Genomic DNA, 22,168 nt, shown 5'->3' on the forward strand with positions numbered 1-22,168 from the left:
CAGTTTTTACATTTTACTCAAAACAAATCATCTCATTGGCCACCATGCAATACATCATGACCGTGCCGTAACACTGGCCAAGTCACAGGGCTGAGAGATGATAACAGCTACACAGACTGAAGGTCAGGAGTACAGGGGAGTACAGGGAGTAGTAGAAGCAGGCGGTATGCCAGAGCTGAAAATAAACAGCCCCCGGGAGCCCTGCTGTTCATGCTCTTCCCTACACACGCAGATAATGTGGTCGAATAACATAACCGACTTACACTTTACGGCTGCTTTCACACTAATCCCTTTTTCTTCCATTGTTTGCGTAAAAATAAATAAAAAGTAGAAGCATGATCATTAAAATTTATTGAATTATTCGCAATGGTCATTTGCGGGTCCGTTGCCTTTTTAAAAGCCCTACTTTTGGCACATGTTTGATGCGGTAAGAACAAAAACCCCCTCTGCCAATCCCTCCACTGGCTTCCGATTGCGCAACGGATCAAATTCAAAATCCTAACGCTGACGTACAAAGCCGTCCACCATACTGCCCCGAACTACATCACTGACCTAATATCCAAGTACCGCCCAACACGCACACTCCGCTCCTCACAAGTCCTCCTTCTCTCTAGTTCCCTGGTCTCCTCCTCCAATGCCCGCCTCCAGGACTTCTCCAGGATGTCACCCATCCTCTGGAACTCCCTGCCCCAACCCATCAGATTATCACGTACTCTCCTCTCCTTTAGGCGCACCCTGAAAACCCATCTCTTCAGGGAAGCCTACCCCACCCCCTGCTAACTTGCCGACCTCCTCCACTCTTCCTACCACTCCATCCCCCACAGCTATCTCCTCCTGTGCCACCATCCCCTCCCTCTTAGATTGTAAGCTCCAAGGAGCAGGGCCCTCAATCCCCTCATGTTTTGCATTGTATTGGTATTGTTCTGTCACATGTTCTGTCCCCCTCTGTAATGTACAGCGCTGAGCGAACCATTGGCACTTTATAAATACTGTATAATAATAATACCAAAAACGCACCTACCCATTGAAATGAATGGAAACAGCATCAAAAACATGGCAAAAACGCACACGCGGTTGCGTTTTTTGAGTCACTTTTTTCTTCACAGATGCAAAAACGCACTGGAAACGCGTCAAAAACAAAATTTTTTCCACATTTTTGCAAGAAATCAGCCTAAATTCTATGCAATGTTAACCTTGACTTTCTTGCCTCCAGTGCCTTAACCCTTTTGCTGCCAGATCCCGTTCGGACCTGACAGTGGGGGGTTGGGGAGGTTACACACAATCCAGTGGCTGCAGGGATTGTGTACAAAACTGACAAGCGGACTCCTGCCTGTCAGGTGGAAGCAGTTGGGCGGCTGTGCTGCCGCCTGATTGCTTCCACACACTCCCGGTAGTGGCGACTCGTCCCCATCCCAGCACACCGAGGATCACTAATATGGGTCCAAATGTTTTAAAGAACGATCACATAGTTACAGCGAGGCAACGTTTCGGAGTCTCGCAGGAACCCTTCATCAGGCATGTGACCACATCCTGCGAGTCTCTGAAACGTTGCCTTGCTGTAACTATGTGATCGTTCTTTAAAACATTTGGACCCGTATTGGTGATCCTCGGTGTTCTGGTGACATTCTCCCTTGCTGATTCTGTTCGGTTCCAGCCGGCGGTCGCTGCAGCACCCACTTATACACACCGCCATTTTTAACGCAGAGTGCATTTGGATTATACACGTACCCTCCCCATCCCACGCACGCCCTGCCATGTGCTCCGCTTTCCCATCTGCAGGGCCCCAGCCGGGTGGCGGGGAGGTGAGTGGACACACATGACCCAGAAAACGACGTGTATGTCGTCACTTCCAGGTACCCCCCCTGTCATTTTCCCCAGCTAGAACAGCCAAGGAGGAAGGTATTGCAGAGCGATCTGCATTGCAATACATGGAGTGGAGCCCAGAGGAGACATTAATGGTCTTTTAGACCCTGCATGTCTCAATAAAGAGAACCTGTCACCTGAAAATCATCACATAAGGGACTGTGTGTCCCCTATGTAATGAAAAAAAGTTAAGCAAAATGTTACACTAAAGCACGTAACATCCCCCCCAAAAAAAATTGTTACGGGGGCACTCGTCAGGAAGGAAGAGCCAGGAGCACAGGCGGGAAACCCGATAAGAGGAGTTACGGGGCTGCTCTGTGCAAAATCATCGCACAGAGCAGGAAAATTTAACGTTTGTTTTTTTAAAAGAAAAAACAAAAAAACTTTGGTATCACTTTAAACGCCACAGTCTCCCACATCTATCATAAGAAGGAAGGCAGACAACAAATTAGGTGCAGTTGTCGCAGCTGCGTCCAGTGTATTTCTAGCACAGCAGCGAGTTTAACCGTACAAAGAAAACCATCTACAGTATATCACAGTCTTATCTGAACTTTTCTTCCAGTATTTTAAAATGTCGTCAGTGCCAGGACACCACAGGAAGGCCGTCCTGAGTATTCACAGGTCAGGCAGGCCAGGGATAGGGAATGAGCCTGCAAACTGCTCCACCTCCTGCTTCAGAGCACTGATCTTCTCCCGGTGTTTTCCATCACCAGCCAGCTGGTCTTTGAACTCTTTAAGGGTTGCTTTGGGGTTCATGTCATTCTGGATCTCCAGTGTGATCAAGATGCCTGGAACAGAAGATCAAAGACGGTATTAGATTTTAAATATGGGACCCTATGAATTCAATACGTGTATCACTAGCAGAGAACAAACAAGCAGACAAGGACACATTATGGAAAGCAGAAGGTTACTTAACAGGAAATATGTTTTCTAGGTATTTTTCCTGACAATACATACTTGTATTATATGGTAATCGAATTATTCCAATTTTCATGTGATAAGTATATATATATATGTATCTATCCTTCTATACACATACATACGCAGTATACATAAACCACGGCCACTTTATTAGGTCCACATTGCTAGAATCGGGTACCCCCTTTGGCTTTCAGAACTGCCTTAATTCTTAATGGCGTAGATTCAACAAGGTGTTGAAAACATTCCTCAGAGATTTTGGTCCATATTGACATGATAGCACCACACAGTTGCTGCAGATTTGTCAGCTGCACATCAATGATGGTAGTCTCCCGTTCCACCGCATCCACGACGGGAGTCTCCCGTTCCACCGCATCCACGACGGGAGTCTCCCGTTCCACCGCATCCACGACGGGAGTCTCCCGTTCCACCGTATCCACGACGGGAGTCTCCCGTTCCACCGCATCCACGACGGGAGTCTCCCGTTCCACCGCATCCACGACGGGAATCTCCCGTTCCACCGTATCCACGACGGGAGTCTCCCGTTCCACCGCATCCACGACGGGAGTCTCCCGTTCCACCGCATCCACGACGGGAGTCTCCCGTTCCACCGCATCCACGACGGGAGTCTCCCGTTCCACCGCATCCACGACGGGAGTCTCCCGTTCCACCGCATCCACGACGGGAATCTCCCGTTCCACCGCATCCACGACGGGAATCTCCCGTTCCACCGCATCCATTGATGGGAATCTCCCGTTCCACTGCATCCATTGATGGGAATCTCCCGTTCCACCGCATCCATTGATGGGAATCTCCCGTTCCACCGCATCCATTGATGGGAATCTCCCGTTTCACTGCATCCATTGATGGGAATCTCCCATTCCACCACATCCTAAAGGTGCTCTATTGGATGGAGATCTGGTGACTGGAGGCCATTGGAGTACAGTGAACTCATTGTCATGTTCAGGAAACCAGTTTGAGATGACGAGCTTTGTGACACGGTGCATTATCCTACTGGAAGGAGCCATCAGAAGATGGGGACACTGGAGTCATAAAGGGATGGACATGGTCAGGAACAATATTGAGATAGGCCGTGGCGTTAAACGATGCTCAATTGGTACTAAGGGGCTCAAAGTGTGCCAAGAAAATCTCCCCCACACCATTACACCACCACCAGCCTGAACTATTATTACAAGGCAGGATGGATCCATGCTTTCATGTTGTTTATGCCAAATTCTGACCCTACCATCTGAATGTTGCAGCTGAAATCCAGACTCATCAGACCAGGAAACGTTTTTCCAATCTTCTATTGTTCAATCTTGGTGATCCTGTGGAGAATTGTAGCCTCCGTTTCCTATTCTTAGTTGACAGGAGTGGCACTCGGTGTGGTCTTCTGCAGCTGTAGCAAGGTGTGATTCAAGGTTCGATGTGTTGTGTGTTTAGAGATGGTATTCTGCATACCTTGGTTGTAACGAGTGGTATTTGAGTTACTGTTGCCTTTCTATCATCTGGAACCAGTCTGCCCATTCTCCTCTGACATCAACAAGGCATTTTCATCCACACAACTGCCACTCACTGGATATTTTCTCTTTTTTTTCGGACCATTCTCTGTAAATCCTAGAGAAGGTTGTGTGTGAAAATCCCAGTAGATCAGCAGTTTTTGAAAAACTCAGACCAGCCCGTCTGGCAACAACACCCATGCCACGTTCAATGTCACTTAAATCCCCTTTCTTCCCCATTCTGATGCTCGGTTTGAACGTCAGCAAGTGATCTTCTCCACGTCTAGATGCCTAAATTCATTGAGTTGCTGCCATGTGATTGGCTGATTAGCAATTTGTGTTACCAAGTAATTGAACAGGTGTACCTAATAAAGTGGCCAGTGAGTGTAGATGGTAGCCACAATGCACTGCGATGATCTTGTCAGTTAATGCAAACAGAACACAAGCCGAATGGCTCAGGAAGCAGACTATGGGACCAGTACTGGAGAGGTTTTGCTTACCAACAGTCCAACAAGTTAGAATATATGGATTCCGGCCTACAAACAGGCCATTTTTATTTCAATGTGACTAATTCTGCAAAGGCCAGCAGCTCACCTTGGTGAATAAACTGTGCAACTTTCTTGAAGTCTCCCTCCCTGAAGCCCCGGGAGGTCAGGGCAGGGGTCCCAAGGCGCAAGCCACTGGGGCGAAGAGCACTCTTGTCACCTGTAACAGAAGTCAGTAGTCAGAAACGTTTGCTCAGGTCTAACAAAGGTGCTTTGCTAGGGCGGCAGACAGTCCACACGCACCGGGACAGGTGTTCTTGTTGCACGCTATTGCACAAGCTTCAAGGACCTTCTCTGCTCTCCCTCCATCTGTGTTCTTATTGCGTAGGTTGACCAGAATGAGATGATTATCAGAGCCTCCTGTAAAGTGGTAAGAGACTAATGAGTGAACATATCAACCATCTGCCCATTCCCAGCCCTGACCACTAATCTTAGTAACATTCAGGAACAAATAGTATTCATCACCTTGTTACAACATGTCATCCATGGTTTACTGTTGTGTTGATCTCTGACTGGTCACATTGATCACATGGTGCAGACAGGGCCAATCACAGCCCATATGTGCCATGTGATTAGCTGTGGCCAATCATAGCTAACAACAATCGTAAATACTAAATGAATCTATTTCATTCAGTAAAAATGATTGCTTATACAAGTGAAATTCACGGATATAAGCAATCAGTGTGTAAGAAAAAAAAAAAATCCTGATCACTTCCCTATCCGGTTCCCGCCCAGCCAATAACACAAAGGCGATCGAATAGAAAAAAACAACAGTGAGCGCTAATCCTGAAAGCGGCTAAGCACTCTAAGCAACCAATATGTACTTAAAAGGAATAACATAAAATTAGTGCAGCGCTAAAAGTAGTGGTAATGAGACAGATATAAGTCCACTGAAAGTCTTGGTCATATGGATGTGTCCAGTGACAAATGAGGATTCAGAATTGGTGATCCGTGTGGAAACGGCTGAAAAACGCACTCACCAGAAGTAAGACACATAAACGCAGTGTGCATCTAGAGCTCATGGATCCTCAATCCAGAAGGGGATAAAGCTGGTCCGGTTACAGGAATGGTGGATCCCTCCTCCGTGAATGCAGCAACAGATCCCCCTTTTCCCAGTTGGGTGTAGGGTTCCAAGATCAAGATTCTGCAAGCAAAAGCTCCTCAGGGGAGTTTTAGGGAAGGACACCCATAGTGTAGTAGGTTATAAAAAGCAGCTTTATTAAAACTTAAAGTATCCAATTCAAAGTAGGCAGGTATCATAAAGATGTGTCAGCAAGACAAACTAACCCTGACACTTTGAATAATGGCCGCCGGGCCTCCACGTGGCTCCGGCGGCGTAGCGTCTCGACGTCCAGGCTCCTCCTTACGCGTTACGTGCGCACGCACATCTTCAGAGGTATGGAACCATTGGCGTGATGACGCGAATAGGCGCATATAAATAGGCATAATGACGCATGCGCGGTTACGTATGCGCCAGTGTGCAATAACTAAGGCGCATGTGCGTGGCTCTGTCTTCCATTTTAATGGAGCTCGAAGACACAAGATAGAAGGGCAAGAATGCCCTATAATTGACAGATAAACGTCAATAAAGACAAGTTCAACGACGGTGTAAAATACACCTATTTGAAAGACAATCTGATTCAGATCTATATAAAAATATATAAATATATTACTATCGCGCCTATTTTATATTTTTATATAGATCTGAATCAGATTGTCTTTCAAATAGGTGTATTTTACACCGTCGTTGAACTTGTCTTTATTGACGTTTATCTGTCAATTATAGGGCATTCTTGCCCTTCTATCTTGTGTCTTCGAGCTCCATTAAAATGGAAGACGGAGCCACGCACATGCGCCTTAGTTATTGCACACTGGCGCATACGTAACCGCGCATGCGTCATTATGCCTATTTATATGCGCCTATTCTCGTCATCACGCCAATGGTTCCAAACCTCTGAAGATGTGCGTGCGCACGTAACGCGTAAGGAGGAGCCTGGACGTCGAGACGCTACGCCGCCGGAGCCACGTGGAGGCCCGGCGGCCATTATTCAAAGTGTCAGGGTTAGTTTGTCTTGCTGACACATCTTTATGATACCTGCCTACTTTGAATTGGATACTTTAAGTTTTAATAAAGCTGCTTTTTAGAACCTACTACACTATGGGTGTCCTTCCCTAAAACTCCCCTGAGGAGCTTTTGCTTGCAGAATCTTGATCTTGGAACCCTACACCCAACTGGGAAAAGGGGGATCTGTTGCTGCATTCACGGAGGAGGGATCCACCATTCCTGTAACCGGACCAGCTTTATCCCCTTCTGGATTGAGGATCCATGAGCTCTAGATGCACACTGCGTTTATGTGTCTTACTTCTGGTGAGTGTGTTTTTCAGCCGTTTCCACACGGATCACCAATTCTGAATCCTCATTTGTCAATGGACACGTCCATATGACCAAGACTTTCAGTGGACTTATATCTGTCTCATTACCACTACTTTTAGCTCTGCACTAATTTTATGTAATAACACAAAGGCGGCCAGGCGAGCAGCTCGTCCCTCCGGGAGGACGTCATATGGCGTCCTTTCCATCATGCGCAGTGCGCCCGCCCACAGGGCCGCTATGCGGCGCGATCTCTCACCGGCTGTGTACCTCAGACACGGCCGATGACAGATCTGTTTACCGGCCCCATTTCCAGTACCATGTGACCTGCTGTGACCAATCACAGCAGGTCACATGACATTTGTATACAATGGATGGTTTCCTTTCATGCCATCCATTGTATACTAGCGTGTCTAGCTGTGAATGGTCACAGCGATCACATGCACAAGCTGGGCTAATCACAGCCCAGCTGTGTCATGTGATTAGCCGTGGCCAAATCACAGCTAAGCACAAAAAAAACCCTGAATGAATCAATGTCATTCAGGTAAATGCTTGCGTATAGCAAAGTAATTCTTTGCTACACACAAATTGTGTAAAAAAAAAAATACTGATCACTTCCCCAAAGTAGTACAATGTTACTATGGTAACATTATACTACTTTGGTCATAGTGAAATATGAAAAAAAAATCTTAAAAAAAGAGGAAAAAAAGTAATAAAAAATTAAAACTAATAAAAAGATTAAAAAATTTTTTATTTTTTTTTGGACTATCACCAGTCAGTGTCCCTGATCACTGCCATGCCAGTTATATGATGATGCTGTACTGCACTGGTGACAGTATGTAAAAAAAAAATAGTGAAAATAATTTAAATTTTTTCATTTTCCGAAAAATTATGACAAAAAATGTACAACTGTACTGTTCTGCCATTCTTGGACCTCAAGAAATTAGATTGGCTGTCAGTACTTCAGGATTGATCAATATTCAGATCTATACCATAGTTTGTGAACTCTATAACTTTCCTACAAACTAAATAATACATCCTAATTTGGGTTATTTTCACCAAAGACATGTAGCAGAATACATCTCGGCCTAAATTTATGAAGAACAATTATTTATTTATTTGCAAACTTTTATAACAGAAACAAAGAAAAATGTGGGGGTTTTTTTCAAAATTTTTGGTCTTTTTTTGTTAATTTAGAAAAAAATAAAAACCCCAGTGTTGCTTAAATACCACCAAAAGAAAGCTCTAGTTGTGCGAAGAAAATGATAAAAATTTAGTTTGGATACAATGAGACCTGAAAATTGACCTGGGCAGGAAGGGGGTAAAAGTGTCCGGTATGGAAGCGGATAGAATAATACAGTGTTACTATGGTAACACTGTATTGCTCTGGTCACAGTATGTTAAAAAAAATCTTAAAAAAAGAGAATATTTAAAAAATATATTTCATTTTTTTTTTGTCACTGATCCGTGTCCCTGATCACCGCTACCCCAGTTATAGAATGACGCTGTACCACACTGGTGACAGTATGTTAAAAAAAAAAAAAAAAAAAAAAATTTTTTTTTAATTTCTTTATTTTCCAAAAAATTGAGACAACAAATTGGACAAAGATATAGACTCCCTTTGTGACAGCACTGATGCATCAAACAAGTCACATGCTCCTCCATAATTACAAGGATTTGTTTTAGTCTGGGAGCATTTATCAGAGCATAAGGGCAACCAAAGTGAGTATGTACTGCTGGAAATGGCAGTGTAAAGCAAACCTGTTTCTGTGTCCTGAACAGACAAAGCATAAATATTTTAAGTTGGTCACAAACATTGCAATCTGTTAAAGGATATGTTCACCTTTCGTAACATGTTATATTCAGGGTATAACATGTAACACGTTACGATCAGACCAGCCTCCGCTCCCCACTTTGACAGCTAGCATGGGATCTTCTCCCCCCCCCCAGCTCTCAAATTTAACCACTCTCCCGCCGCCCTATAGCAGAAATAGCCATGCCACTGTTGGTGGCCTCGGCTGTCAATCACCAGGTCCCGGCCGGTGATTCCCTGCCGGCACCCAGCAATCACAGTCTATCACAGACGGGGGAGAGACCTGTATGTAAACATTACAGATCTCTCCCGTCAGCTCCTGAAAACTGCTTTGTATGGCTCTGCATAGCAGGGAACACCGTACACAGCAAATCAACCCAGCCTCCTACAGCATCCACAGATGCCGACAGCTCGCCGAACGTCGTGACATCACCTCCACAAGCTCCACCCTATGCGTTTCATCACCAGACGTCCTCATGGAGCAGATTGATCTATTAATTTTTTTAATTTATTCATTAGTACAGTGTCAGTGCTCTTTATTAGCATCGATCACTGTATTGGTGTCACTGGGGATGTCAGTGACACCAAGTCAGTTTCCCCCCAGTGTCAGGATGTCTGCCGCAGTCCAGCTATAACTCGCTGATTGCCGCCATTACTAGTATAAAAAAATCCCAGTATATATACCGTCATTTGTTAGACGCTATAACTCTCACATAAACCAATTAATTTACACATATTGAGATTTTTTTTTTTTGGCAAAGACATGGAGCAGAGTACATTTTTAATTTTTTTTTGTTGGATGGGTTTCATAACAGAATAGTAAATTGTTTTTGTTTTCTACCAAATCTTTGGTCTTTTATTCATTTATATAATAAAAAAAATTTAAAAACTCAGTGGTGATGAAATACCCCCCAAACTAAAGCTCTATTTAAAGTAGCGAAGGAGCGAATAGCAATAAAATGCTCTGATTATGAAAGGGGTAAGGGTTGTCACATCAGGCTTTTGTTCACATTAAATGGGTTTTGCAGTCTATCAAAATGCAAAACCATCTTTAACCACTTCAAGTCCGGACACTTTCACCCCCTTCCTGCCCAGGCCAATTTTCAGCGCTATCACACTTTTAATGACAATTGCGCGGTCATGCAACACTGTATCCATATGAATTGTTTAGCATTTTTTTGAGACAGATAAAACTTTATTTTAGTGGTATTTATTCACCACTGGGATTTTTATTTTTTTGCTATATGTATGAAAAAGTCCAAACATTTTGAAAAAAAACATGTTTTTCTTATAAAAGTTTGCAAATAAATAATCTTTCTACATAAATCTTGGCCAAAATGTATTCAGCTATCTTTTTAGTAAAAAATAAAATAACCCAAAAATTATAATTAAAAAAAAAAAAAAATTAAATATTTTTTTTTTTTTTTTAATTTATTTATTTTTTCTTTTAACATACTGTCACCCTAGCAGTACACTGTACTACTTGTGAGGGGTGATGAAGCTTTTTTTTTTTTTAATACGGATTGCTTTTACACCCATAAAGGCTGTAAAAGCAATCATTTCTCTTTCTCTCTGGCTGCATTCCTGTAGCCATTGAGAAATACTGTGAGAGCTGTGATTGGTCACAGCTTGTCACTTGGTACAAGGGTGTTGTGAATAGCCCTGTACCATGTGACCTCTGTGATCATTCACAGATTTCACACGTAGTAAGCAATGATGTTAGGAAGTGACATCTTGCTTAGTACTATTCATGTAATCACTGATTGGCCAATCAGTGATCACATGATCAGGACCTCACACAGAGGTCCCGTACAGCGATCGGTGTTCAGCAGGCACGAGTTCGCGGGACCGCGTGCTCCCAGGGAGCGCGCACAGGCAGTGAATGCGGGGGGCATTTAAAAACGGCCACCCGCTTCGGCACTGCTCCTGTCCGGCCATTTATGTACATGGGCCGGGCGAGAAGTGGTTAAAGCAGGTCAAATGGCCGTCAAAAAAAGGAGGTCAACTACAGCGTCTCTAACTCATGTCATAGACACAAGCTCATCCACACTGACCCCAACAGGGATCCTTGGGTTAAAGTAATTCTAATATGTTGTATAGGAAGTTAGGGAAGCTAAGCAGAGGCAGAGTAATACTGGGTACACACGGGCCAAACATCAGCTGAAATCAGCAGGTACAGTAGAAACTGGCCAACTTTTGGCCCGTGTGAACAGCTCCCTGTCCAACAGAAGCCAGTCGTGGTGCCAGATAACCAGCATTCGATCAGTGCTGGCAGCAATTGGCTGCGAACACCGACTGATGTGTTCTGGCGAGGGCTGGACCTTACCAGTGACAATGTGATAGCCCAGCTCGTCCATGGCGGCCGCCAGTGCCCGGCAGTTGGAGATGACTTGCGCCTGGTAGAGTTTGAACTCCGGGCTCATAGCTTGCTTCAGCGTTACAGCAACACCTGCAAGGAAGTAGCACAGCATGGAGTAAGTCTCGTTCTAACTTGCCCATAGTATGATAGACTACAGCACCCAGCCCTGCTTTACCTGCTATAGCATGATTATGGGGTCCCCCCTGCAGTCCCGGGAACACCGCCTGGTTTATCAGACTCTCATAGTTATAAAGAACCTCTTTTCCAGTCTTTGGATCCACACTGCGCACTCCTGGAAAATAAAGGCATTATATGTGTGCATACCAAGCTGGAGGAACAGACAGTAAACACGGACACTCAAAATAAAGTCCTGTGTCAGGTTAGATACTCACAGGTCTGACCACAATGCAGGATATTTGTTAAAATAGATGTACACCCTAACTGAAGACCCTTCACTGGAGAGTGTAAATCACTGGCTGATACTTGGTGCATCGTTCACCCACACTGAGGACTACATCACAGCCCATTCATAAAATGCAGCCTTCATGGTGCTGTGGAGTTCTATCTGCATAATGTAGCACAGAGAACTAAGACAGGTCACAGACTTCTCTTCCTCCTCCTTCCTGGCCTCCATTTAGCCCTTTGGAGGACCATAAGATTACGGAACGCCAAAAGAATAAATTTTTTGTTTTTAACCATTAGCCGCCCGGCCAATGGCTATTTGGCGGCTTCAAAAGTGCTGCTGCACTCCGGGTGCACGCCATTTGGCGTGCTCCCGCACATGCGCAGTTTGCGCTAATGCAGAGCGGCGCAGCAGTGCGATCTGTCACTGTCCGCGTACCTCGGACACGGCCGATGACAGATCTGAGTACCGGCCCCGTTGCTGGTGCCATGTGACCTGCTGTGACCAATCACAGCAGGTCACATGACAGTTGTATACAATGGATGGCTTCATTCATGATGCCATCCATTGTATACTAGTGCCTGGCTGTGAATGGTCACAGCTAATCACATGCACATGTCATGTGATTAGCTGTGACCAAATCACAGCTAAGCACAAAAAAAAAAAAAAAAGCTGAATGAATCGATTTCATTCAGGTAAATGCTTGCTTATAGCAAAGTAATTCTTTGCTATAAGCAAATTGTGTAAAAAAAAAAAAAAAAAAAATACTGATCACTTACCCAAAGTAGTACAATGTTACTATGGTAACATTGTACTACTTTGGTCATAGTAAAATATGAAGAAAAAATCTTAAAAAAAAAATAAAAAAATGTAATAAAAAATTAAAAATAATAAGAAAATTAAAAAAAATTAAAAAAAAAAATAAATATATATTTTTTTCATACTGTCACCAGTCAGTGTCCCTATTCACCGCCATGCCACTTATATGATGACGCTGTACTGCACTGGTGACAGTATGTAAAAAAAAAATAGTGAAAATAATTTTTTGAATTTTTTCATTTTCCGAAAAATTATGACAAAAAAAATACAACTTCAAAAAACTCGCCATGCCTCTTATGAAGTACGTCGGACTGTCTACTCTGCAAAAAGGGGTCATTTGGGGGATATCTGTACTATTCTGACATTCTTGGACCTCAAGAAATTAGATTGGCTGTCAGTACTTCAGGATTCATCAATATTCAGATCTATACCATAGTTTGTGAACTCTATAACTTTCCTACAAACTAAATAATACATCCTAATTTGGGTTATTTTCACCAAAGACATGTAGCAGAATACATCTCGGCCTAAATTTATGAAGAACAATTATTTATTTGTAAACTTTTATAACAGAAACAAAGAAAAATGTGGGGGTTTTTTTCAAAATTTTTGGTCTTTTTTTGTTAATTTAGCAAAAAATAAAAACCCCAGCGGTGATTAAATACCACCAAAAGAAAGCTCTAGTTGTGTGAAGAAAATGATAAAATTTTAGTTTGGGTACAGTGATGTATGACCGCGCAATTGTCATTCAAAGTGTGAGAGCGCTGAAACGAGAAAAATGGCCTGGGCAGGCAGGTGTAAAATTGCACGGTATTGAAATGGTTAAAGTTCGTCCACTTCAGTTTCTGTAACTAAGCCATTTCATGAAATAATTGGCAAAAAGCTAGATCCATTTGTTGATAAGAACTAATATTCTTACTCAAGCCAAAAAAAAAAAAAAAGTATTTTAAGTTCTTAATCAGATGATACAGGCAATTAAAAACATGGGACAAATACGTCCCTTGGTCCTCAAAGGGTTAAAGCATTTAGTATACAGTGTCTTGAAAAAGTCTTCATACCCCTTGAAAGTTTCCCCATGTTGTCATGTTACAACCAAAACCATCAATGTATTTTATTCGGATTGGATGTGATAGACCAGTGGTCGGCAAGCCGCGGCTCGCGAGCCACATGCGGCTCTTTACATGCTTTAATGCAGCTCTTGTGTGCCGGGCGCCCGCTCCCCTCCCTCCTCTCGGGCGGCAGGGACTCTGCAGAGTGATCCAAAAAAAAACAGCCAGGGCAGCACGCTCAAATGCAATGATTGGCCAGTCTCGCTGCCACTCACATCCTGATAGCCAGTGATTGGCTGTCAGGATGTGTGTAGGCGGGGCAGCGTGACGAACGTGAGAGGAGCTAGGCTCCTCTCACAGTCCGCCCTGAAGACCAGAACGGCGCGGGAACACGGCGAGAGGAACGCGCGGAGCAAAGGTAAGTGAATTGACACGGGGGGGGGGACTTGGCTTACTACTTGCTACTTACTTACTACTACTATATGAGGGATGAATTAATATGGGGGATGAATTACTATGGGGGATGAATTACTATGGGGGATGAATTACTATATGGGGGATGAATTACTATATGGGGGATGAATTACTATATGGGGGATTAATTACTATATGGGGGATGAATTACTATATGGGGGATGAATTACTATAGGGGGGATGAATTACTATAGGGGGGATGAATTACTATAGGGTGGATGAATTACTATATGGGGGATGAATTACTATATGGGGGATGAATTACTATGGGGGATGAATTACTATATGGGGGATGAATTACTATATGGGAGATGAATTACTATGGGGGATGAATTACTATATGGGGGATGTATTTTCAGTTTTAAAAATGTGGCTCTCAAAATAAATTTCAATCGTGGTTTTGGCGAGATTTGGCTCAGTTGAAAAAAAAGGTTGCCCACCACTGTGATAGACCAACACAAAGTGGCACATAATTGTGAAGTGGAAGGAAAATGATCAATGGTTTCCAACATTTTTTACAAATAAATATCTGAAAAGTGTGGCAGCATTTGTAATCAGCCCCCTTTACAGAATACCCCTAACGGAAAAAAAACAAAAAACAAGGGGGGGGGGGCGGGCTAAACAGTGACTGATCACTGTGCTAGCCAATCAGAGGCTATCACAGCAATCATGTGACCCAGAATCGGGAGTCCTGGGTCCCGATCGTTAGAACAGGTACATAAATATGCGGCCCCACGGAAAAAAGCCCAGTTCTGTGAGGCCGCATATTTGTGTGATGTCGGCGTCAAGGGGTTAAGTTATTAGACTAATGCAGGCCATACATGGTTCGAATTCCGAATGATTTTTCATCCGAAAATCGAAAACGTTGTTCACTCGGTAACCCCATGGTGCCATCAATGTTTTCGAAAATCGGCTGACCAATTCATAAAGTTCACCCAATAGAACAGGAAACTTCTGTTCCTTCCAGGTCACGGCTCATGCGCATATTCGTTTCTGAAAAACGATCGTACGATTTGACCATCATGGAGTCAAAAATCGGTCGTTTTTCACAAATTTTCCAACATGCCTGACCACCAAAAAGGGGAGGAACCACGAAAATCGGCCAGTGCCACTGACCCACTAACACAGCGAAAATCGACCGATTATTCTTAGGTCCGATTCTCGGACGAAAAATTGGTTGAATTTTGACCCATGTATGGCTGGCCTTAGCTCTGCTCAAAAATAACCAATGAAAGTGAAATACCCCTGCAAGATCTCATAGGCATAAAACAGACAAAACTCTCCTCATCTCACCTTTCCGATAAAAGATAATTCCGGCTCGGCAGCCACGTAGTGTTTTGTGCGTCGTGGTGGACACCACATCACAGTGCTCAAACGGAGATGGGACAACACCAGCCGCCACCAACCCACTAATGTGAGCCATGTCTGCCATGAGGACCGCGTTATTTTCATCAGCTATGGCCCGCATCCTTGCATAGTCCAAATTACGGGAGTAACAGCTGACACCTGGAGAGAGAAGAATCACAATGACATTGATGAAGAGCAAAATAATTTCATTGAAAGAATGAAATGCTCAATGCTTTTTTTTTTTCCCTTCCTCTCCCCCCCTTCTCTCCTCCTCACTCCCCCCTTTCTCTCTTCATTCTCCTCTTTTCCTCTTAAAGTGGTTGTAAAGGCTGAAGGTTTTTCCCTTCATGTATTCTAGGTAGAAACCTTTAGTGTGCAGCACCCCCCCCCCCCAATCCTTACCTGAGCCCCTCCAATCCAGCGACATTCTCAACAGCCTCTGCTGTTTGGAGACTCTTCCGCCCCATTGGCTCAATCACAGCCAGTGAGCCAATGAGGAGAGAGTTGGGGCTGGTTCGAGCCATGGCTTTATGTGCCTTGTGAACTCATAGTGGTGCCCCCAGGACAAGTTGGCTTTCCCTGGGGGCACTGCTTGAGGGGGAGAAGCCAAGAGCTTTATGTGTCTTATGAACTTATAAAGCAGCTCGGGGACGAGCATGCAGCAGTGCCCCCAGGGCAAGTTGGCTTTCCCTGGAGGCACTGCTTGAGGGGGAGGAGCTAAGAGCTTTATGTGTCTTATGAACTTAAAAAGCAGCTGCTAGGGGACGAGCATGCAGCGGTGCCCCAGGGCAAGTTGCCTTTCCCTGGAGGCACTGCTTGAGGGGGAGGAGCCAAGAGCTCCGGCGCAGACCAGAAAAGAAGAGGATCAAGGCTGCTCTGTGCAAAATCACTGCACAGAGTGAGCTGCAACAGGATGCAGTCCTTTCCTAAAATGCATGAGTTACATTGTACCTAATGTCCTAATGACCTCTGCCACCACCAGTTGGATCCTAAGGCAGTCTTATCACTTCAAATCTCCCGACTTTCTACTGATTGCTTTTAACCACTTCTCGTCCGGCCCATGTAGATAAATGGATGGGAGCGCAGCCAATGCGGGTGGACTTTTCTAAACGTCCCCCTGCATCCATTGCCTGTGCACGCTCCCTGGGAGCGCATGGCACTGCAATCGGTGCCCACTGTGTCACAGATCACTGTACGGGACCTCTGTGTGAGGTCCCGATTCATGTGATCACTGATTGGCCAATCAGTGATCACATGAATAGTAGTAAACAAGATGTCACTTCTGACATCATTGCTTACTACGTGTGAAATCTGAATTATCACAGAGGTCACATGGTACAAGGCTATTCACAACAGCCTTGTGACCAATCACAGCTCACACAGTATTTCTCAATGGCTGCAAGAATGCAGCCAGAGAGAAGAAGAAGAAATGATTGCTTTTACAGCCTTTATGGGTGTAAAAGCAATCAATGCAAAAAAAGAAAAGAAAATCTTCATCACCCCCCCACAAGTAGTAGTGTCACTATGGTGACACTGTACTGCTAGGGTGACGGTATGTTAAAAAAAACCAAAAACAAAAAAACAAATAATGATATAAAAAATAAAATAAAAATGTAAAAAAAAAAAAAAAAAAAAAAAACTTTTGAAAAATTATAATTTTTGGTTATAAACTAAATTTGGGTTATTTTTTTTTACTAAAAAGATAGCTGAATACATTTTGGCCAAGATTTATGAAGAAAGAGTATTTATTTGCAAAATTTTATAAGAAAAACATTTTTTTTTTCAAAATTTTTGGACTTTCATTTATATAGCAAAAAAAAAAAAATCCCAGGGGTGAATAAATACCACCAAAATAAGGTTTTATCTGTCTCAAAAAAATGCTAAACAATTCATATAGGTACAGTGTTGCATGACCGTGCAATTGTCATTCAAAGTGTGATAGTGCTGAAAGCTGAACATTGGCCTGGACAGGAAGGGGGTGAAAGTGTCCGGACTGGAAGGGGGTGAAAGTGTCCGGACAGGAAGGGGGTGAAAGTGTCCGGACAGGAAGGGGGTGAAAGTGTCCGGACAGGAAGGGGGTGAAAGTGTCCGGACTGGAAGGGGGTGAAAGTGTCCGGACTGGAAGGGGGTGAAAGTGTCCGGACAGGAAGAGGGTGAAAGTGTCCGGACTGGAAGGAAGTGAAAGTGTCCGGACTGGAAGGGGGTGAAAGTGTCCGGACTGGAAGGGGGTGAAAGTGTCCGGACTGGAAGGGGGGGAAAGTGTCCGGACTGGAAGGGGGGGAAAGTGTCCGGACTGGAAGGGGGTGAAAGTGTCCGGACTGGAAGGGGGTGAAAGTGTCCGGACTGGAAGGGGGGGGGGAAGTGTCCGGACAGGAAGTGATTAAGTGATTTGCATCTTATGTCACGAGTCATTGATTTATCTGTAACAATTTCTTTTTTTGTGACATCTAACCACATTGTCTATTCCTAATGACATTGCTGTGGATCATATCTGACTAGTTTGTTGAATACCTTTCTACCTAAATAAAGAATTTGAAAAAGAACGAGTAGTGAGATGAAATCAGCGAATTCAAATCTACTAAAAAATCTAGTCTGGAGTTGACCTTTTCAAAGTTTACAACGGATCTCAGATTCAGTTTAAACAGACAACTTACCCGCTATGATCAGTTTTGGATGAAATAAGCGTGCATTTTCTGCTAGCCTATCGTAATCGATGTAGCCGGTGTCCGGATGTACCTGTCATGAAAAGAATAGAACCACAAGGGGTAAGTGCTGCCCCTACACTGCTGATATGTACCGGATTTAGAAAAGAAAGTGTATATAAATTGAGTACACGGCCTAAGCTCAACGCAAGGTTAGAAAAACACTTTATGGAGTACTCAAGGCAGGGGCGTCCCTAGGGTTGGTGTCTCCCGGTGCGATAACACTTGGTGACACCCCCATCGACGATCCCCGCAGGATGGATCGGATCTGCAGATTGAACGTAATGGATCAGACTCCGATCCATTGTGCTCCCCAATCCGCAGATCTGATCCATCCTGTGGGGATCGTTGGCTTTCTTTACAACTTATCTTTTCGTGGAGCGGGTCCGGTGTCACCCCGTATAGGTTGCATGTCGACGATCCCCACAGGATGGATCGCATCTGCAGATTGAGCATAATGGATTGGAGTCTGATCCATTATGCTCAATCTGCAGATCCGATCCATCCTGTGGGGATCGTCGGCTTGCTTTACAACTTACCTTTTCGTGGAGCGGGTCCGGTGTCACCCCGTGCGGTCGGGGTCACCCGGTGCGGCGCGCACTCCCCCGCACCTGCCTAGGGACGCCACTGACTCAAGGCTCTAACTGTCCTATACGAATGGAAGAATTTGAAGTAATTTAGAATTCCGCATAGCAAAGGTGAGCACAGACAGAGCTCCGAGTCAATCTTTCTGATTCTAAGATCATGGAGGCTGAAAGTTTGCTGATTCTGAAAAGTGTGTGAAAGTCAGATCATCGGGTTGTTATTGCCCTTTGTGTCCCCCTTTTCCCAGTGGCTCCAGGACACAAAATTGAGAAAGGGTGCTGCACTCGCTTGCAGCAGCTTTCATTTCTCCCTTTGTGCCTGAATGCTGACCATTTCAATGGACAAAATACCTCCTGCCACCCTTTCTCACTTGCCTATTGTGACATTCCAATAAACTGGACAGCCAATGACCTCACCTATGCACTAAGTATTCGCATATGAATTTTGGCGCTGGAGAGAGTAAAGTCTTACTAAACCCTGGAACCTGCATTCACTATATGTGGTCTCCCTGGACCCCGCATTAACTATATCCGGTCTCCCCAGACCCTGCATTCACTATATCCGGTCTCCCTGGACCCCGCATTAACTATATCCGGTCTCCCTGGACCCTGCATTCACTATATCCGGTCTCCCTGGACCCCGCATTAACTATATCCGGTCTCCCTGGACCCCGCATTAACTATATCCGGTCTCCCTGGACCCTGCATTCACTATATCCGGTCTCCCCGGACCCTGCATTCACTATATCCGGTCTCCCCGGACCCTGCATTCACTATATCCGGTCTCCCCGGACCCTGCATTCACTATATCCGGTCTCCCCGGACCCTGCATTCACTATATCCGGTCTCCCCGGACCCTGCATTCACTATATCCGGTCTCCCCGGACCCCGCAGTCACTATATCCGGTCTCCCCGGACCCCGCAGTCACTATATCCGGTCTCCCCGGACCCCGCATTCACTATATCCGGTCTCCCCGGACCCCGCATTCACTATATCCGATCTCCCCGGACCCTGCATTCACTATATCCGGTCTCCCCGGACCCTGCATTCACTATATCCGGTCTCCCCGGACCCTGCATTCACTATATCCGGTCTCCACGGACCCTGCATTCACTATATCCGGTCTCCACGGACCCTGCATTCAATATATCCGGTCTCCCCGGACCATGCATTCACTATATCTGGGTCTGGTCTCCCCGGACCTTGCATTCATTATATCGGGCCTCCCTGCACACTGCATTCACTATATCTGGTCTCCCACAGTACACAGAACATGGAAATGCATATATTTTAGTAAATATAAACTGCTAAATACCTTTTCTCATCAGCAGTATATAGCAGTCTTGTGACTTCTATCAGTGTTCAGCAGAGCACTGGTTAAAGCTTGTAGGAGTTTTCATTCTCCCCTGATTGTCCTGAGGCTGCAGGATCCCTGATCCTCTGTCTGATCAGTACTGATTGGCCCTGTGCTGATCAAAAGCACTCTCCCAAGAAAAAAAGAAAAACGCTCTAGCAATACACACCAAACTGAGCATGTGCAGCTTACCCCCAAGGCTCTGTTCTATTAGCAGATTTACTGAGGACAAAAGAAGGAGAGGAACAGAGAAGACAGGATCAAACAGCTTTTACACACAATGCAGAGGATTAACCCCTTAGGTTCCACAGTGAGTATAACCAACATGCTTTACTGCACATACAGACTGATTTTACTGTTGCGGGTTTAGTAACACATTAAAGCAGTATTAAAGTGTCATTAAACCCAGAGTATGAAAAACTGCAATATACCAGCGTGTGCAAACTTACAAAGCCACTAAAGCAGCCTTTCTCAACCTTGTTACCCCTGAGGACCCCTTGAAATAATTGCCAGGTTCTCGGGGAACCCCTGCTAAAAAAGAAGAATGTCTACAATTCATGATACATTAGCAGGTTTAACAAGTCAAAGAAAGTTTTGATAAGTAATAAGTAATGTGGCATACTTGGTGTCCGCAAAAAAGAAATAAAACGGTGCACTCTCCTTGTGCATTACCGTGATAAATAGGAATTCATTAAAAAATCACAAATGCATACTCACACCATAAGGTCATAAAACCAGAGACAATGAGCCGAAGATGACGAAGACAATGATGCCGAAGGGTGAAATCGTTTTATTCAGGAGTCGAGCTCCCTTCCTCAGAGCTGAGTGTCCATTCTAACATTAGTGGTCAGTTTAGAAGCAGTGGGAAATTACCCCTTGCAATGGTGATCAGTAAAAGGTGGGAGATCAATCCTCCATTACTCTAAGCTGAAGGAACCCCTAGCAACCACAGGAGGAACCCTGGGGTCCCATGGAACCCTGATTGAGAAACACTGCATTAAAGCATTATTTTGTGTAGAGTGAAATATAACTGGTTGATCCTGCCTTCAGCTGTCCCTCCCATCTTCTCACTGTCCCCATTGCAGGCTGAGATTGTGTAGACAAGCTGTTGTCATCTACTGAGCATGCTCCAGTTCCCATCTAAGTTATTCATTTCTGTCTTTTTCTTCTGTGCAGCCCACATGACTAGAGTCCCACATGTGGGTGTATACACAGTGACAAATAACACTCCCCACCCTCCTCCATGTCCTACTATTGCTAAACACTAAGGGGGCAGGATATAGTATGCTGATTGATTACATTCACTAAGAAACTCACAAAAAACCTTAGTTTTATTGTGAATCATTATTGAATATATCAAATGTAATTGGTAATAACTGTAACTGAAAAAAAGAGCCTTGAATGCAGATACCATCTGAACAACATGAAAGCTAGCGCCAATCATCTTCGACTCTGCCTTCACCAGGGGTAGGCAACCTGAGAGCCGCAGGACTACAAGTTCCATCATGCCTCTGCAAGTCATAGCTGTCAGTTTTGTAATCTTTGCAATGCCTCATGGGAAATGTAGTTCCACAACAGCTAGAGAGCCAAAGGTTGCCTACCCCTGACCTACACCATATTAAAAGCACAAAAAAAAAAATGATGTTCAATAAAGATTTATATAAATGTATAAAACAGTTTTGATATTTTTAATTTGAATTGCTCTTCTGAAACTTTTTTGTGTGTGTCATGTGACAGGCACAGCACTAATCAGGGCTGTGCAGACAGACTCATAGTAATAGAAGCCCCTCCCAAGGATATTTCCCTGCAGATGCCAAAGAACAGGGAGAGAACACGTGACCACACAACAGTGCTGCAGGAATAAAGTACTTAGAGGATATAAAAAAATAAATAAAAATAAAATACAGGCTCCTATAGACAAATGAAAAAGAACTTAGCTAGGCACCTCACCACAGCGGATTGCTTTGTAATTGCCAGGGGATGGCATCAGGTTGAAGCTCCATCGCTGGAGGAATGGACAAGACTGAGTACATGGAACAGATGATTGCATGGGATGAAGATAAATCT

The 22,168-nt window shown here is 44.3% G+C and overlaps 1 protein-coding gene across 2 annotated transcripts in view; it reads right to left on the bottom strand.

The window, feature by feature from the left end:
• Positions 1 to 334: 334 nt before the first annotated feature.
• The window catches only part of SHMT1 (serine hydroxymethyltransferase 1), a 45,642-nt gene continuing 23,808 nt past the window's right edge, over positions 335 to 22,168 (bottom strand). For both annotated transcript variants that reach the window (XM_089662955.1, XM_089662956.1), the window contains exons 6-12: positions 18,115 to 18,196; positions 15,407 to 15,619; positions 11,544 to 11,660; positions 11,336 to 11,458; positions 5,069 to 5,185; positions 4,875 to 4,985; positions 335 to 2,651 (exon numbers count right to left, since the gene is read on the bottom strand). In XM_089662955.1, coding sequence (XP_089519081.1) covers positions 2,479 to 2,651; positions 4,875 to 4,985; positions 5,069 to 5,185; positions 11,336 to 11,458; positions 11,544 to 11,660; positions 15,407 to 15,619; positions 18,115 to 18,196 — 936 coding nt within the window. In that variant the 3' untranslated portion in view covers positions 335 to 2,478. The remainder of the gene's footprint in view (positions 2,652 to 4,874; positions 4,986 to 5,068; positions 5,186 to 11,335; positions 11,459 to 11,543; positions 11,661 to 15,406; positions 15,620 to 18,114; positions 18,197 to 22,168) is intronic.

Source organism: Staurois parvus, unplaced genomic scaffold, assembly GCF_062004578.1.
Source record: "Staurois parvus isolate SC_StPar_1 unplaced genomic scaffold, SC_StPar_1.0 ptg001591l, whole genome shotgun sequence".
Classification (NCBI taxonomy): domain Eukaryota; kingdom Metazoa; phylum Chordata; class Amphibia; order Anura; family Ranidae; genus Staurois; species Staurois parvus.